The sequence below is a fragment of the Oncorhynchus masou genome, chromosome 31, assembly GCF_036934945.1.
Source record: "Oncorhynchus masou masou isolate Uvic2021 chromosome 31, UVic_Omas_1.1, whole genome shotgun sequence".
In the NCBI taxonomy this organism is placed as follows: Eukaryota; Metazoa; Chordata; class Actinopteri; order Salmoniformes; family Salmonidae; genus Oncorhynchus; species Oncorhynchus masou.
Window position 1 is genome coordinate 39,125,085 of NC_088242.1, and position 19,398 is coordinate 39,144,482.

General features: G+C 40.4%; 1 protein-coding gene across 1 annotated transcript in view; it reads left to right on the forward strand.

Moving 5' to 3' along the window:
• Positions 1–19,398, forward strand: part of ablim1b (actin binding LIM protein 1b) — a 98,939-nt gene that overhangs the window by 54,281 nt on the left and 25,260 nt on the right. The window contains exon 6 of the mRNA XM_064952776.1: positions 6,639–6,732. Coding sequence (XP_064808848.1) covers positions 6,639–6,732 — 94 coding nt within the window. The remainder of the gene's footprint in view (positions 1–6,638; positions 6,733–19,398) is intronic.

The following is a 19,398-nucleotide window of genomic DNA, read 5'->3' on the forward strand; positions in this document are numbered from 1 at the left end:
GTCAATTTCTATGGTTCAAAAGCATATTTTGAAAATCTGAGATGACAGTGTTGTTAAGAAAAGGCTAAGCTTGAGAGCAGACGCATTATTTCCATTTTATTTGCGATTTTCAGAAATCGTTAACGTTGCGTTATGCTAATGAGCCTGAGGCTTTAGTCACAAACCCGGATCCGGGATGGGGAGTTTCAAGAAGTTAATGCAAGAAACCACTACCATTATTCCCATACCATTATTACAGAGAATATGACAAATTATGCTACCCTCTTCTTATTGCCTACTTCGCTTATTCAAGCCTGTCTCAAAATACAACACTGTCCCTCTATCTGACTCACTTTTAAAAGATGTCTAGAAATGCACACGTTTTGTGCTTTTGTAGGAAGCAATCACTCCCCCATTGCTGACTACAAATGATTCATAACTGTGCTAATAACTCACTATCTAGCAAAGAATATGAACGAATGTACACACGTCACTACATGTAGCTCTCGCTTTGGTCTCAAAACAAGCAAATTCACGACTGCTCATGTTGTAAACACAGTCCAGTTCAAAGGGAATGGTACAGATCCATATATGGCAATGGTCTATTTGCATATAGGCCTACTGCAGCTCTGATTGGTTATGGCACACCCGTCTGTGTAGAGTAGGGGCCTGAGTCATCCCTGTCAATGTAATAAAATCCTATTATGATGCATTCTGCACACAACAAAATCTCTTCAAATCAAATCAAATGTATTTATATAGCCCTTCATACATCAGCTGATATCTCAAAGTGCTGTACAGAAACCCAGCCTAAAACCCCAATCAGCAAGCAATGCAGGTGTAGAAGCACGGTGGCTAGGAAAAACTCCCGAGAAAGGCCAAAACCTAGGAAGAAACCTAGTGAGGAACCAGGCTATGTGAGGTGGCCAGTCTTCTTCTGGCTGTGACGGGTGGAGATTATAACAGAACATGGCCAAGATGTTCAAATGTTCATAAATGACCAGCATGGTCCAATAATAATAAGGCAGAACAGTTGAAACTGGAGCAGCAGCACGGCCAGGTGGACTGGGGACAGCAAGGAGTCATCATGTCAAGTAGTCCTGAGGCATGGTCCTAGGGCTCAGGTCCTCCGAGAGAGAGAAAGAAAGAGAGAAAGAGAGAATTAGAGAGAACACACTTAAATTCACATTAGGACACCGAATAGGACAGGAGAAGTACTCCAGATATAACAAACTGACCCTAGCCCCCCGACACATAAACTACTGCAGCCTAAATACTGGAGGCTGAGATAGGAGGGGTCAGGAAACACTGTGGCCCCTCTTGCATAGTTAGTTTTGTTACGGTCTGTTACATTGAAAGTGAATCAACGCAGTATTATTCAATCACAGTTCCCACAGTAAAGGGAAACGTTGATAGTATTAACTAACGAGAGAACTCTAGAAAGTTGAGTGATGTTGCTTTTCTGCGTGCGCTGATATTTATTATGTGCAGCAGGCCCTGGGAACTGTGCGCACGAGCACAGCTTAGAGGGAAATTGCTAGGGACACCATTTTTTCCCCCCAAGAATTCCCCACCCCAAATCAAATGACACAACCTTAAAATCTGTAATTTCCTTTTTTGAAAGTAACAAATAACCTGCAATTCATTGCTTTTTCATCTCTTATCCAAATGAAAAGAAACCAATAAATGCAGTTACTCAAAGTTTTAAACAAAAGTGAAATGATCTATCTCAAATATTTGTAAATCCCATACAATAATCTGTACTCTAAGAGCAAGTCTCATCTTTCCATAGAGGGGTCATAATAGTTTTGTCGGCCTGTTCGGATGCGACAGACGATTTTGAGACGCATCCAATGCAGATATGTGACTGAGCGCATTGATTCGGTCTTATGCAGCAACATTTGAAAATTGAGTTTTTTTACATTTGATAAAAGTACAAACACAGAGCTACAGACTGGTATATCATACCCTGCATTTGAGGAACAATAGGGAAGAAATTCTGCTTTGAAAGTTGAGAAACTTGTAACCTCAAAAGTGGCCTTTTGAATGTTTTGGTACCTACGGGAGAGCTCCTCTTTGTCTACACCCATTCAGCATCATTCACACCCTCACGTTTTAGCACCACCCATGTCTTTAAGGGTTGATCCAAGCGTTAACAGCAGTCAAGCACCCAAGCTAATTGGCTAGCGTTGGCCAGCTTGCTTGCTACAATTTACACTTTTTTGCCAACTGACACTGGTCATATTCAACAGGTGTTGAGCGTTCGTAAATTTTTCAGTTATTCTGCGCTCTGGCACACTCAGACGAGAGTGCTCTGAAATCGGAGTAGATAGCCAGAGCGAATTTACCAGCTACGTCTATCATCAGTCGTCGCAGTGGCATTCTGTTGAAATGGTTACTTGTCTTTTGCTAGGACATGTAGGTTGCTAGGTATGTAACCTCTAGCGTCGAGCTATCCCGTAGCCGGGAGCGTAATCATAGCCTCAAGCTCATTAGCATAACGCAACGTTAACTATTAATGAAAATCGCAAATGAAATGAAATAAATATATTGGCTCACAAGCTTAGCCTTTTGTTAACAACACTGTCATCTCAGATTTTCAAAATATGCTTTTCAACCATAGCCACACAAGCATTTGTGTAAGAGTATTGATAGCTATAGCATTAAGCCTAGCATTCAGCAGGCAACTTTTTCACAAAAACAAGAAAAGCATTCAAATAAAATCATTTACCTTTGAAGAACTTCAGATGTTTTCAATGAGGAGATTCTCAGTTAGATAGCACATGTTCAGTTTTTCCAAAAAGATTATTTGTGTAGGAGAAATCGCTCCGTTTTGTTCATCACGTTTGGCTAAGAAAAAACCCCGAAAATTCAGTCATTACAACGCCAAACTTTTTTCCAAATTAACTCCATAATATCGACAGAAACATGGCAAATGTTGTTTAGAATCAATCCTCAAGGTGTTTTTCACATATCTATTCGATGATAAATCATTCGTGGCAGTTGCCTTTCTCCTCTGAACCAAATGGAAAAGTGGACGCAGCTGGAGATTGCGCAATAATTTCGACGGAGGACACCAAATGGACACCTGGTAAATTTAGTCTCTTATGGTCAATCTTCCAATGATATGCCTACAAATACGCCACAATGCTGCAGACACCTTGGGGAAACGACAGAAAGTGTAGGCTCATTCCTGGCGCATTTACAGCCATATAAGGAGACATTGGAACACAGCGCATTCAAAATCTGGGGCATTTCCTGTATGAAATTTCATCTTGGTTTCGCCTGTAGCATAAGTTCTGTGGCACTCACAGACAATATCTTTGCAGTTTTGGAAACGTCAGAGTGTTTTCTTTCCAAAGCTGTCAATTATATGCATACTCGAGCATCTGTTTGTGACAAAATATCTTGTTTAAAACGGGAACTTTTTTTATCCAAAAATTAAAAGAGCGCCCCCTATATCGAAGAAGTTAACCATAATCCCACATTACTAACATTACTACCATGCATGAATCTGTTAGCTAGCTAACATTAGGCTATAACTAGTAAAGCAAACAGGTCTGAGATACGAATAACAAGATCATACACATTACTACCATGCATAGCGAGCCTACCAGCTAATGTTAGCTGGCTAACAGTACACTTTAGCTTGAAAAATACTTTCTATCAAAATTAGAAATGTGTAATATCTGAAAATATAACTTGTTAGACTATTTTACCCTTGCTCTGAAATCGGCTTGATAGCCAGAGTGAATTTACCAGCTACGTCTATCAACAGTTGTCGCAGTGACATTATATTGAAATGGATACTTGCATAGTGGAGTCTTTTAAGACATGCTAGCTAAACAATTAACCATAATCCCAACTCATGACGATACTACCCTGCATGAATCTGCAGTTACTTAACCTCTTGATACTCCCCACCCCGGATCCAGGATCGTGAATAAAGCCTCAGGCTCATTAGCATAACGCAACGTTAATGGTTACTGAAATCGCAAATAAAATGAAAATAATGCACCTGCTCTCAAGCTTAGCCTTTTCTTAACAACACTGTCATCTCAGATTTTCAAAATATGCTTTTGAACCATAGCAAATCACTAATTTGTGTAAGAGTATGCTAAGCTAGCTTAGCATTTTGAGTAGCATTTAGCACGCAACATTTTCACAAAAACCAGATAACCAAATAAATAAAATCATTTACCTTTGAAGAGCTTCGGATGTTTTCAATGAGGAGACTCTCAGTTGCATAGCAAATGTTCAGTTTTTCCTGAAAGAATCTTTGTGTAGGAGAAATCACATTTGTACATCACATTTGGCTACCGAAACGAACCGAAAATTCAGTCACCAAAACGTCAAACTTTTTCCGAATTAACTCCATAATATCAACCGAAACATGGCAAACGTTGTTTAGAATCAATCCTCAAGGTGTTTTTTCACATATCTCTTCATTGATATGCAGTTCGTGGAAGCCTGCTTTCGTCTCAGAATCGCATGGAAAAATACCAGCAGCTGAAAAAGACACACCAATTTCGACGGAGGACACCGGGCGGACACCTGGAAAATGTAGTCTCTTATGGTCAATCTTCCAATGATATGCCTACAAATACGTCACAATGCTGCAGACACCTTGGGTAAACGACAGAAAGGGCAGGCTCATTCCTCTCGCATTCACAGCCATATAAGGAGACAATGGAAAACGGAGCCTCAAAAATCCTGCTGGTTTCCTGGTTGCCGTTTCATCTTGGTTTTGCCTGTAGCTCCCGTTCTAGGGCACCCACAGACAATATCTTTGCAGTTCTGGAAAATTCAGAGTGTTTTCTTTCCAAAGCTATCAATTATATGCATAGTCGAGCATCTTTTTGTGACAAAATATCTTGTTTAAAACGGGAACGTTTTTCATCCAAAAATGAAAGAGGTTAACCAACCAGGTTCAATGTTAGCTAGCTAACATTAGGCTATAACTAGCAAAGCAAATGGCTCTGAGATACGAATAATAAGATCATACATGTAACGTTAACTAGCGAGCTAGCTAGCTAACAGTACACTTAACTTGAAAGTGTCTTTTGTGCAGGTGGGAAAGGGCCGTGTGGAGTGCAATAGAAATTCCATCATCTGTGGATTTGTTGGGGCAGTATGCAAATTGAAGTTGGTCTAGAGTTTCTAGGATAATGTTGTTGATGTGAGCCATGACCAGCCTTTTCAAAATACTTCATGGCTACAGACGTGAGTGCTATGGGTTGGTAGTTATTTAGGCAGGTTACCTTGGTGTTCTTGGACACAAGGACTATGGTAGTCTGCTTGAAACATGTTGGTATTACAGACTCGGACAGGGAGAGATTGAAAATGTCAGTGAAGACACTTGCCAGTTGGTCCGAGCGTGCTCACTGTACACGTCCTGGTAATCTGTCTTGTGGATGTTGACCTGTTCAAAGGTCTTACTCACATCGGCAGCGGAGAGCGTAACACTGGTGCTCTCATGCATATTTTAAGTGTTTGCCTCGACGCGAGCGTAGAAGTAGTTTAGCTCGTCTGGTAGGCTCGTTTCACTGGGCAGCTCTCGGAGTTGCTTCCCTTTGTAGTCTGTGACGGTTTGCCACATCTGACGAGTGTCGGAGCCAGTGTAGTACGATTCGATCTTAGTCCTGTATTGATTCTTTGCCTGATAGATGGTTCGTTGGAGGGCATAGTGGGATTTCTTATAAGCTTCCGGGTTAGAGTCCCGCTCCTTGAAAGCAGCAACTCTAGCCATTAGCTATCCGTTAGCTCAGTGTGAATGGTGCCTGTAATCCATGGCTTCTGGTTGGGGTATGTACGTACGGTCACTGTGGGAACGACGTAATCAATGAACTTATTGATGTATCCAGTGACTGATGTGGTGTACTCCTCAAGACCATCAGAGGGATCCCTGAACATATTCCAGTCTGCTAACAAAACAGTCCTGTAGTTTAGCATTTGCTTCATCTGACTACTTTTTTATTGATCGAGTCACTGGTGCCTCCTGCATTAATCTTTGCTTGTAAGCAGGAATCAGGAGAATAGAATTATGGTCAGATTTGCCAAATGGAGAGCGAGGGAGAGCTTTGTATGCGTCTCTGTGTGTGGAGTAAAGGTGGTCCAGAGTTTTCCCCTCTAGTTGCACATTTAACATGCTTATAGAAAGTTTCCCGGATACTAGCAGCGCCACCTCTGGGTGAGCATTCTCTTGTTTGCTTATGGCGGAATCAGCTCATTCAATGCAGTCTTAGTGCCAGCCTCCGTCTGTGATGGTATGTAAACAGCTACGAAAAATACAGATAAAAACTCTAGGTAGATAGTGTGGTCTACAGCTTATCATGAGATACTCTACCTCCGGCGAGCAATAGCTCTAGACTTAGATGCCATGCACCGGCTGTTATTTACAAAAATACATTATCCGCCCCCCTTTGTCTTATCAGACGCCGCTGTTCTATCCTGCTGCTACAGCGTATAACTAGCCAGCTGTATGTTGATAGTGTCGTCGTTCAGCCACGACTCCGTGAAGCATAAGATATTAGTTTTGACTTCTCAGACGCCATCTTATATCACAGCCAATACCTAAGTGTTTGACTAGAAATGTTCAGATCTTGCCCTCTCTGCCTGTCTGACTCTCTTGTTCCCCCAACCCCCCTCTTTTCTCTTAGGGATGGCACCCCCTATTGCGAGAAAGACTACCAGATCCACTTTGGGGTCCAGTGTGAGGCCTGCAATCAGTTCATCACAGGGAAGGTTCTGGAAGTAAGAAACATTTCCTCATCCCCTTGCTCCTCCTGTCTCATGACTTGAAATTATAAATCATTGTTCCTTCAGTCGTTGCTGCTCATTGCTTTGAATGAACAGTGTGCATAGTCAAGTTCTATATTATTGGATTCATCCATTCATCCGGGGATGTATATGGCATGCTCAATTTTTTTTACAGCCCAGCAGTAACGCATCGCGTCATGTCAAATTGGTGATTAATTCAACAAAATGAGGAAGGAATGATGTTGAAGAGTATTCAAACATGCCCATAGGTGTCATCCTAGCCTTTAATCTAATGTAGCCAAAGATTTGATGACCCCTGTGTAACAATGGGTTTTTATTTAACATTTATTTAGCCAGGGAGTCATGTTTCTACCACAATCTCTTTTGCAGATGAGCTTGCATAAACACATCAATAAACAATTACACAATGCATACAGTACCAGTCAAAAGTTTGGACAAATCTACTCATTCAATGGTTTTTCTTGACTTTCTACACTGTAGAATAATAGTGAAGACATCAAAACTATGACATAACACATTTGGAATCATGTGGTAACCAAAAGAAGTGTTAAACAAATCAAAATATATGTTATATTTATTCATAGCAGCCACCCTTTGCCTTGATGACAGCTTTGCACACTCTTGACATTTTCTCAACCAGCTTCACCTGGAATGCTTTTACAACAGTCTTTAAGGAGTTCCCACATATACTGAGCACTTGTTAGCTGCTTTTCATTCACTCTGTGGTCCAACTCATCCCAAACCATCTCAATTGGGTTGAGGTCAGGTGATTGTGGAGGCCAGGTCATGTGATGCAGCATCCTCACTCTCCTTCTTAGTCAAATAGCCCTTACACAGCGTGGACGTGTGTTGGGTCATTGTCCTGTTGAAAAACATATGATAGTCCCACTAAAGCGCAAACCAGATGGGATGGCGTATTGCAGCAGAATGCTGTGGAAGCCATGCTGGTTAAGTGTGCCTTGAATTCTGAATAAATCACAGACAGTGCAACCAGCAAAGCACCACCACACCTCCTCCTCCATGCTTCACTGTGGGAACTTCACATGGAGAGATCATCCATTCACCTACTCTGCTTCATAAAGACATGGCGATTGGAACAAATATCTCAAATTTTGACTCATCAGACCAAAGGAAAGATCATCCTTTCACCTACTCTTTTTACCAAGAAGGCTGGATCATGTTGTATTGTACTTTTTTATATACAGTGCTGTGAAATTATTTGTCCCCTTCATGATTTCTTATTTTTTTGCACATTTGTCACACTTAAATGTTTCAGATCAAACAATTTGTAATATTACTCAAAGATAACACAAAATGCAGTTTACTTGGGTTAACTTCTTCGATATAGGGGGCGCTCTTTTAATTTTTGGATAAAAAAACGTTCCCGTTTTAAACAAGATATTTTGTCACGAAAAGATGCTCGACTATGCATATAATTGACAGCTTTGGTAAGAAAACACTATTACGTTTCTAAAACTGCAAAGATATTGTCTGTGAGTGCCACAGAACTTATGCTACAGGCGAAACCAAGATGAAATTTCAAACAGGAAATGGCCCAGAATCTGAAGGCGCTGTGTTCCAATGTCTCCTTATATGGCTGTGAATGCGCCAGGAATGAGCCTACACTTTCTATCGTTTCCCCAAGGTGTCTGCAGCATTGTGACATATTTGTAGGCATATCATTGGAAGATTGACCATAAGAGACTACATTTACCAGGTGCCCGCTTGGTGTCCTCCGTTGAAATTATTGCGTAACCTCCAGCTGCGTGCATGTTTCCATTTTTTCAGAGGAGAAACACAACTGCCACGAATGATTTATCATCGTATAGATATGTGAAAAACACCTTGAGGATTGATTCTAAACAACGTTTGCCATGTTTCTGTCGATATTATGGAGTTAATTTGGAAAAAAGTTTGGCGTTGGAATGACTGAATTTTCGGGGTTTTTTCTTAGCCAAACGTGATGAACAAAACGGAGCGATTTCTCCTACACAACGGCCCAAGTCAAGTCTCTTCTTATTATTGGTGTCCTTTAGTAGTGGTTTCTTTGCAGCAATTCGACCATGACGACCTGATTCACGCAGTCTCCTCTGAACAGTTGATGTTGAGATGTCTATGTTACTTGGGTTGCAATTTCTGAGTCTGGTAACTCTAATGAACTTATCCTCTGCAGCAGGGGTAGCTCTGGGTCTTCCTTTCCTGTGGTGGTCTTTGTGAGAGGCAGGTTCATCATAGCGCTTAATGTTTTTGCAACTGCACTTGAAAAAACTTTCTTGACATTTTTCAGATTGACTGACCTTAAAGTAATGATGGAATGTTGTTTCTCTTTGCCTTTTTGAGCTGTTCTTGCTATAATATGTATTTGATGTTTTGCCAAGTAGGGTTATCTTCTATAAATAGTACCAAATGGAAGAAAATAGTCTGAAACAGGAGGGTCTACTCTGGTGTTCTTTTTCATTTTCCATTGCAAAACATTTTGCTGTGATGTGCTCCAGTGAACATACCCTGGATTAAATGCTGTGAAGGGTTGTTGTGGGCACTGAATGCCTTGGGGTTATTAACCTGGACTTGTGTGTGTCCCTAGAGAGAGGGGTGGTCTGCCCTCTCACACATTCTCTGCAGGTCCAAAATCTCCAATACTGAGATTTGCTGCCTCAAATCTTTACATTTCAAATATATTTAAACTGTTTTTTGGGGGGTCTGTCTTGGTTACCTTTTATCTGACTTCACTTCAGCCAGAGAACCAGATTTAAACCAGAAAATTACATTATGATGTCCCTTGCCAAATGTGGCCCACTGGGTAAACATCCTGACCATGATGTCTTTTCTCCCAATTAAGTTTGCGTTTTTACATAGGCTTGAAGTTATATTGAAAAAAATTGCTGCATCTAATCTTGGCACTAATCGATAATTATTAACAAAAAAGAATGCATGAATGCTATACATAACAATTATCCATTATTGAGCTGAAATTCCATTCTCTTTAGATGAACATACCTGGCCAGTGAACAGACCTGAACACATCTCAACACACAACTCTGGAGGCCCTGAACATTTTGTATGTTCCGAGCCAGATCCAGATGTCCCAACCTCCCTTTGCACTCGCCTCATTTCTATTGGCCAGTTGCTTTAGAATTGAGCGGAATAATGGGGAGGGGGAGAGATTGAAGGAGAGTTTAGCATGGCTCGCAAGATAGGACAGAAGGAAGGGAAAGAGAGAGAGGAGGGTAGTCAAGAGAAAGGGATTGTTTTGGGAGGAGGTAGTCAGTCCTGGAATGCACTGCAAACTCATTGCTATATTATCTGACGCGTAGTTTATTGATAAATCCATCTTTTTAATATTGCTTTCCTATTGCATTCTAATTTTCATATTTTCTGGTGTATACTTAAAATCAAATTAGTTTCTGGTGCTTGCTTTGACATATTTTTTTTAAATGGTCATGTATTGTTTTCTTGGAGTTGCACTCCTCTTGGTTGCTAATGACCTGAATGTCCTGCTGTGCAACCAGGCCTGTGGGCATGACAGAGATTGACCACAGATTTAATAATTCTTCAGTTTGCTAAAAGTATCCCAGAATCAAGTCAATAATTGTCGGATTATTTTACAACACCAATTTAAAAATAGCAGTGCTCAGGGACACTTGAAGTAAAGTATAAATGCTTTGGGTATTTTAACTTTAATTAATGTTTCAGCAGTGTCACCAGGTACATCTTTATTAACAACATACAGTATATTCACAGTCTCAAAATTAGGGGTATGGTTAGGGTACAGTGCTGTTCTGTGGGGTACAAAAAGGTCAAAGGTACACATAGGAACTCACATGGTCGGATTAATTTAGGGTACATGTGATGATAATGTAGTATAATGGTAGAGTGCCTTGCAAAAGTATTCATCCCCTTTGGCGTTTTTCCTATTATGTTGCATTACAAACTGTAATTTAAATTGATTTTTATTTGGATTTCATGTAATGGACATACACAAAATAATCCAAATTGGTGAATTAAAGTGAAAAAAAAGGAAAAGTGGTGCATGCATAAGTATTCACCCCCTTTGCTATGAAGCCCCTAAATAAGATCTGGTGCAACCAGTTACCTTCAGAAATCACATCATCGGTTAGATTCAAAACAGATGGAATTTTATTTAAGTGTCACATGAGCTCAGTGTGTGTATATATACACACCTGTTCTGAAAGGCCCCAGAATCTGCAACACCACTAAGCAAGGGGCCCAACTAAGCAAACGGCACCATGAAGACCAAGGAGCTCTCCAAACAGGTCAGGGACAAAGTTGTGGAGAAGTACAAATCAGGGTTGGGTTATAAAAAAATGTATTAGAAACTTTGAACATCCCACGGAGCACCAATTTTAAATCCATTATAAAAAATTGAAAGAATATGGCACCACAACAAACCTGCAAAGAGAGGGCTGCCCACCAAAACTCACGGACCAGGCAAGGAGGGCATTAATCAGAGAGGCAACAAAGAGACCAAAGATAACCCTGAAGGAGCTGCAAAGCTCCACAGCGGAGATTAGAGTATCTGACCATAGGCCCACTTTAAGCCATACACTCCACAGAGCAGGGCTTTACGGAAGAGTGGCCAGAAAAAAGCCATTGCTTAAAGAAAAAAATAAGCAAACATGTGGAAACCTGCCCAAACATATGGAAGAAGGTACTCTGGTGAGATAAAACTAAAATTGAGCTTTTTGGCCATCAAGGAAAATGCCATGTCTGGCGCAAACACAACACCTCTCATCACCCCGAGAATACCATCCCCACAGTAAAGCATGGTGGTGGCAGCATCATGCTGTGGGGATGTTTTTCAACGGCAGTGTCTGGGACACTGGTCAGAATTGAAGGAATGATGGATGGATGGTGCTAAATACAGGGAAATTCTTGAGGGAGTCCTGTTTCAGTCTTCCATTTGAAACTGGGAAAGAGGTTCACCTTCCAGCAGGAAAATAGCTCTCAGCGCACTGCTAAAGCAACACTTGAGTGGTTTAAGGGGAGACATTTAAATGTCTTGGAATGGCCTAGTCAAAGCCAGACCTCAATCCAATTGAAAATCTGTGGTATGACTTAAAGATTGCTGTACACCAGCGGGCAAATGGGCAGAAATCCCAGTGGCTAGATGTGCCAAGCTTATAGAGACATACCCCAAGAGATTTGCATCTGTAATTGCTGCAAAAGCTGGCTGTACAAAGTATTGACTTTTGGGGGGGGGGTTGAATAGTTACACATGCTCAAGTTCTTCTTGTTTGTCTCACAATAAAAAATATTTTGCATCTTCAAAGTGGTAGGCATTTTGTGTAAATCAAATGGTACAAACCCCCCCAAAATATATTTTAATTCCAGGTTGTAAGGCGATAAAATAGGAAAAATGCCAAGGGGGTGAATACTTTCGCAAGCCACTGTAAATGTTTTTCCCAATATTTGGAATGTAAGGTACAATCAACACTGCGCAATGAAATGTAGGTGGGGGAAATGTGCCAGTGGGCTCATTAACATATTTGGGGGCTTGATAATGTATATTTGTACTAACCGTCAGTGTAAGTGTTGTACCAGTTTAAGTGGTTGGTTATGTTGCCAAAAGTTGGGTAACTCTAAATATGGTCAATGCAGCAATTGCTAGGTCTTTGTAAGTGTGTGTGACAACAATAGAACCACCTAGTCTTTCAGCATACAAATTCCTGCTGAGAATCCCCCTGTTAGCATATGCCTAAGATGCCTATCGAGGTGCGCAAACACAACTACCAACCCTTGATGAATAGTTCATAAATAATGTGAGGTGCGCAAATACAACTACTAACCCTTGATGAATAGTTCATAAATAATGTATGTGTAAATATATCAATAAAAATAAAAAATAAAGTTTTTGTTAGAGTCAAGGATGTGTTTTGTGTAATTCTTCAAAGTCCTAGAAAAAAATGTCTGTCTATGGCCTGTATTCGCTTCCCTTACAATAAAAACATTACAGTGTTATCCATTTGATCAACCTTTTTATAGATTTGATTAGTAATAGAGTTATAGTAATTAATAAAGTCCAGTTACAGCTTCTTTTGACAAAGTAGAAACAAAAAATGTAATAATAATATAACCAGCCAGGTGCGCAGGTTAAATTATTTGCAGTATTCCCAAACAAATGCACCTGTGCATGAACAATTGTAAAGTAGGAATTGCATAAAGAAATATTTGTGGAAATACACTGTATATTTAGGACAAAATAAAAAAACAGTAATTTCTTGATTGTATTGGCACACTGTATTGTGCCCTAATATCAGTGCCTTCATGTATTAATCAATCTCATATTCTCTTTATGCATGGGGTCCATGGCCAGCACAGTGCTTCGAGGCCTTGTCTGAGCAAGCCCCAGAAAAAAATTGGTTGCACTTCACATAGATTTCATGGGCCTTGTTTGGTGTGCACCTGCAGACTTGACATTGTGTCTTTTCCCCGAGTGGGAGCTGTGGTGGTTGAGGACGAGGGAAAGCAGGTCTCAGTTGGCTCTGTTCTGGTTTTACTGCAGCAAGGCTTACGCATCAGAAGCGGAAGCTCAAAGTCAACATCAGAATCAGATCAAGACTCTTCATCGGCAATGTAGATTTTAAGCTCAATATCTGATCCTCTCCTCTAAATTCTGCAGCATTTGCCATGCTGTCAGTGTGTCCATTAATTTGGTTCAGCTTGCCATTGTGAACTATGTTGTACTCTGTATCTGATTTGACTTTCTGAGGGGAGATTATATAGGCTACCATTTCCAGCCTTTCATAATAAAATAATTAGCCTATAACATCCAGAATTCTTCATCATTACACTATTGTTCTAAATTCAGTCATCCTCTTCATCATTCAGTTCATTGAAACCACAAGCAACATTATCCGTTTCTATCGCCCAATCATCCATTGATGACAAAATAGCATATTTTTATTTTATTATGTTACTAGCTTTTGCTTAGTATCCAGTGCAATGCTGCTGCGCGAGTATCCACATGCTAAATGCATGGACAGCTCGGATATTCTTGGAAAAATTTACATTTTTAAATATAGCTGCAGCTCTTGAATTTTGAGAGTTATTTGGAAAAGTGTCGTAGAAACCGCAGAATATGCTCTTTCTGATACTATATTGAAATCAAAATGTTTCACCTGCATGTCACTCTGAAGGAGGATTAAATAATGTCCATGTATCTGTCAATTGCAAGATCCGCCCATCTCATGTACAATTTGATGTGATAATATTATCACATCAGACTATTGTCAATATAATCTTGTCCATAGGGTAACTTTTATTGTGTGAAATTAGTTTTGGTATATATTAGGTGTAGTTTCGATGGGCCGGCTGTGCAAGTTTACTGGCATTGTTTGTTTCCTGCTCATCAACACACAGACCTCAACAATCATGTTTTACCCCTGGGTTAGAAACACTGGTGTGAATCTAAGGTCAAAGGGAAGAGCTTTGACACTTGACAAGTCAAATCACATGCTTCGTAAACAACAGGTGTAACCTAATAGTGAAATGCTTACTTACGGGCCCTTCCCAACAACACAGAATACAACAAAAAACCTTATAATAAATAAATAAATACAATAAAAATACACAATGATAAACACACAATGAGCAATGATAGCTTGGCTATATACATGGGGTACCAAGTTACAAGACGACAGAATAACTATGATAATCGTTTCGACGGCGAGAGAGGAGATTAAATGGATTGTCAGTGACTCCTCTTCTCCTAGTCCCCCTACACCCCTATATCTGCATTCCAGTCTTGCAGCAAACATGGTAGATGAAGGCCAGGAGGCCTGACTAGAACAACCCAGCCACCACACAGGCTCAGATATCATCCACAGAGACTCAGCTACCAGGAACAGGATGCGATCCTGTGTGTCTCTATCCACAGGAGTCTGCTCTCATTCTCCAAAGGAACTTTCCGTTTGGCTGCTGTCCCAATTGGGATTCTATCTGTCTGGTACTGTGCACTGAAACGACTAGGGGCAGTACAGTCACGCACATACAGAACAATATGTCTTACCTAACTTTACCTCACCTAACTACATACCTGAGAGCTAAGGTCACAGTAACTGAACAAAGAATGTTCCTCTTCACCATGGCAAACACACTGTTATTTTTACTCCTCTGTCAGAGAAGTGTATCCTTGCATTGTTCCCTTGCAAATATTTGGGAGCGGGTGTAAAAATGTTTTTTAAAGAATATACAAATGTATAATACATCTTTATTTGCCAGCACACCACTCATTTATTTGTGTTGCCAGCGCTGTTTGTCAGTTATGAAACACAGTGACATGAAACATGCTGTAGGCCCTGGAAATACCAATAAATATTGTTTAATTACAGCTGCAGCCTCATAGCCATACATCAAACCTCTTTCGTTCTAGTGATCATTTTTCCTGTTGTCTACCTTTCCCTTTGCTTTGATTAAAACTAAAGCAGAAAGTACCAGTGACTCACTCAATACGGAAGTGGTCAGATGACACGGATGCTACGCTACAGGACTGTTTTGCTAGCACAGACTGGAATATGTTCTGAGATTCATCCAGTGGCATTGAGGAGTATATCCCCTCAGTCACAGGCTTCATCAATAAGTGCATCGACAACGACTGTACATATCCCTACCAGAAGCCATGGATTACAGGTCAAATCCACATCGAGCTAAAGGCTAGAGCTGCCGCTTTCAAGTAACGGGACACTTATCCTGACGCTTATAAGATATCCCGCTATGCCCACTTTTCAATTGCTTTCAAAAGTTAATCATGGCTCACATCAACAGCATCATGCCGGAAACCCTAGACCCACTCCAATTCATATACCGCCCCAACAGATGATGCAATCGCACTCCGCACTGTCCTTTCCCACCTGGACAATAGGAACTCCTATGTGAGAATGCTGTTCATTGACTACAACTCAGCGTTCTACACCATAGTACCAACAAAGCTCATCATTAAGCTAAGGACCCTGGGAGTAAACCTCCCTCTGCAACTGAATTCCGGACTTCCTGTAGGACCGCCCCCAGGTGGTAAGGGTAGGTAACAACACATATGCCACTCTGATCCTCAATACTGGGGCCCCTCAGTGGTGCATGCTTTGTCCCCTCCTGTACTCCCTGTTCACCCATGACTGCGTGGCCAAACAAGACTCAAACATTACATTTGCTGACGACAACAGTGGTAGGCCTGATCACTGAGAATGATAAGACAGCTTATAGACCTGGCAGTGTGGTGCCAGGACAACAACCTCTCCCTCAATGTGAGCAAGACAGAGGAGCTTATTGTGGACTATAGGAAAAGGAGGACCAAACAGGCCCCCATTAACATTGGGCTGAAGTGGAGTGGGTCGAGAGTTTCAAGTTCCTTGGCATCCTTTTGTTTTTACGCTGCTTCTACTCACTGTTTTATCTATGCATAGTCACTTTACAAATTACCTCAACTAACCTGTACCCTCGCACATTGACTCAGGACCAGTACCCCCTGTATATAGCCTCGTTATTGTTATGTAATTTTATTTTGTTCATTTTTTATTTTATTACATTTTTGTACGTTTTAAGAAAATATTTACAAGAAACTATTTATTGAACTGCATGGTTGGTTAAGGGCTTGTAAGTAAGCATTTCACGGTCTACACCAGTTGTATTTGGCGAATGTTGATACATTGTTTCAACCCGCAAGGCGAGCATTCAAATTATTAACATTAGCATCAACGCTGATAACTAGGCATAACACAAACTCATCATTACACTATTGTTGTTCTAAATTAAATCAACCACTTCACCCTCTTTATCATTCAGTTAGACATAATTTAAATTAAATTGTAAAGTTGCACAATTATCACCTAGTCGTCCATTTGTCATTCATTCAGTGAGGAGAGGGAGACGCATTAGCGCCTTCTGGGTACCAATGCCTAACTGTGAATTGTCTTGCGGGTTAGGTTAGGAATACTGTAGGTGTGAATAAAAACAGGTAAAAAAGCTCTAAATACTTTTCTGTTTGTGATTAAAAAATTCTGACAAATGAGCAGCGTAAAATACAAACAGTTAGGAAAAGTCAGGGAAGGAGGACAGCTTTTTTTAAATTATCAAATGTCAGTGGCCATTGGACTATAGCGTTTCTAGTGTTAAAGAGCTGCACTTTTAAGAGGTTACTGTACTTTTCACAGTAACTTAATGGAAGTTAATTGTCTGGAAATTTCTGTAAATTTTGCATTACCTACTTATACTGAACAAACAAAAATACAACGTGCAACAATTTCAAAGATTATTATTATATTTCATATAGTTACAGTTTATTTGTCAATTGAAATATATTTATTAGGCACTGATCTATGGATTTCACATGACTGGGAATACAGGTATGCATCTATTGGTGACAGATGTGTTTTTTGTTTTTTTTTAAGGTAGGGGCGTGGATCAGAAAACCAGTTAATATCTGGTGTTACCACTCTTTGTCTTATGCAGAGTTGATCAAGCTGTTGATTGTGGCCTGTGAAATGTTTTCCCTCTCCGCTTCAATGACTGTGTGAAGTTGCTGGATATTGCTGGGAAATGGAACACGCTGTCGTACATGTCAATCCAGAGCATTCCAAACATGCTCAATGGGTGACGTGTATGCAGGCCATGGAATAACTGGGCCATTGTCAGCTTCAGGGAATTGTGTATACTGTAGATCCTTGCCACATGGGGCTGAGCATAATCATGCTGAAGCATGAGGTGATGGCGGCGGATGAATGGTACACCAATGGGTCTCAGGTTCTCGTCACGGTATCTCTGTGCATTCAAATTGCCATTGATAAAATGCTATTGTGTTCATTGTCCGTAGCTTATGCCTGCCCATACCATAACCCCCCCCCCCCCCACACACATCAGTGCTTCTACACCTGCCTTGCTTGCTGTTTGGAGTTTTAGGCTGGGTTTCTGTACAGCACTTTGAGATATCAGCTGATGTAAGAAGGGCTATATAAATACATTTGATTTGATGATCAGCAAACTGCTCGCCCACACCAAACTTCTCCAGCATGTCAGTGTTACTTGTTGCATGTTACTTGTTGCCTTCATATTTATTTATTTTATCAGTGAAGCAGCTGTCTGTAAGTTATTGTAACTTTAAGATCATGAATAGTCCCCCCCCAAAAAAAGTAAGGAACTTGGATGATATTTGGATGAAACCAGATTAAAGTATGATGACCAAAGTATGACAAATTACTGTTGATTTAACACTAATAAAGTTTTGTTATAACTTTACTGGTCCCCTCCCCAATGTCAAATACTTGGAGTCAAGAGGTGGGATTATTAAGGGAATAGGGTGACATCACCCTAACTCTCATTTTAATACTCCAATGGTAACATGATATTCTCTTACCCAATATAAATAAGTACCGCTGTGTAATCAACATCAGTGAAGGAGTGTTTGTGGAGGGTTGTGGTTTATGTAGCTCGATGGCTACTCTACTGGTGACAAAATTTGACTGTAGAGTGTCAGCAAATATAATTAAACGTTTACACTAGTCCTCTATGGCAAAGATACTTGTGTTTCCCCTTTCATCTGTGTCTGGTGTCAGCTAGTTACTGGCTAGCTAGGTCTTCAGCCAGCATGGAGCAAAACGGAGGGAGTCGTTAAACTCTGAAGCGGTTGTCAGGTCAACACACCCATCAGTGCTGCTGATAACTGTGTCTGTCACAAGAGATGCCAAACTGTAGATGTATAAAAAAAAATATATATATATATACATTATTGATGCAATTTCAATGTTGTTTGAGTTGCTTTGTGTATCACCAAATGTGCATAAGATGATTGTACTGCAACACTGCATCCAAGTCTTTTGACATAGGCATTTCAAATACCTGTCAGTCAAGGCGAGCTCATGAATATTAGCCCACTCAACCTGTCTTTTTTAAACTTTATGGTAGTTAGCCATGAGAGAAAGGGCTTTTTCTAAAATATTGAGCATTTCTATACCCCCAAAATTATGTGTGATATTTTAGTCACTCAAATGGCTACTAACTCACTGCCAACTAACTGCCAGTAACATACTGGCAGCTCAACTGGCAACCTTAGTGTCAATAAGATTGTTGAAGATAGTAGAACTGGGAGTAGACAAGTGCTTAACATTAATAATACATATAATGATACAACCTGTAAAACAATAGTCTATAGTTACGCCCACTTTGGCAAAACCTCTGCATTCCGATTAGCCAGCTTCTCAACTTCCATTGCAAAGTCAATAACAACATTGACATCAAGCTAGCTACCAGTATGGCATTTTACACCTGCTGTCTGCAGGATCTCCCACAAATGATTGTGAATGATGTTAATCGGAATGTTAAGGCTTCTTCTGTTACCTCTATGAGCAAGAAGGAAGACGGTTTCAAAATGTATGTGTCGAGCTACATTGACAACTTTGCAGGTCAGTAGCTACTGAAGCTACTACCATAGCTAGCTAGCTAACATTATCTTGAATTATCTTTTCATATTGACTGTTAAACCCTTTCCTGCATGGCCATTCTAATATCCAAAACACATTCTGTTTTGTCCTGTTTATATTTCTCTTATTTTCTCAGTATCAAACAAAGATCATAAGACAGGAGAAGTTAGCGTGAGTGTGAACTGGTTAGAGATCAATGAGAAGCCCCTCA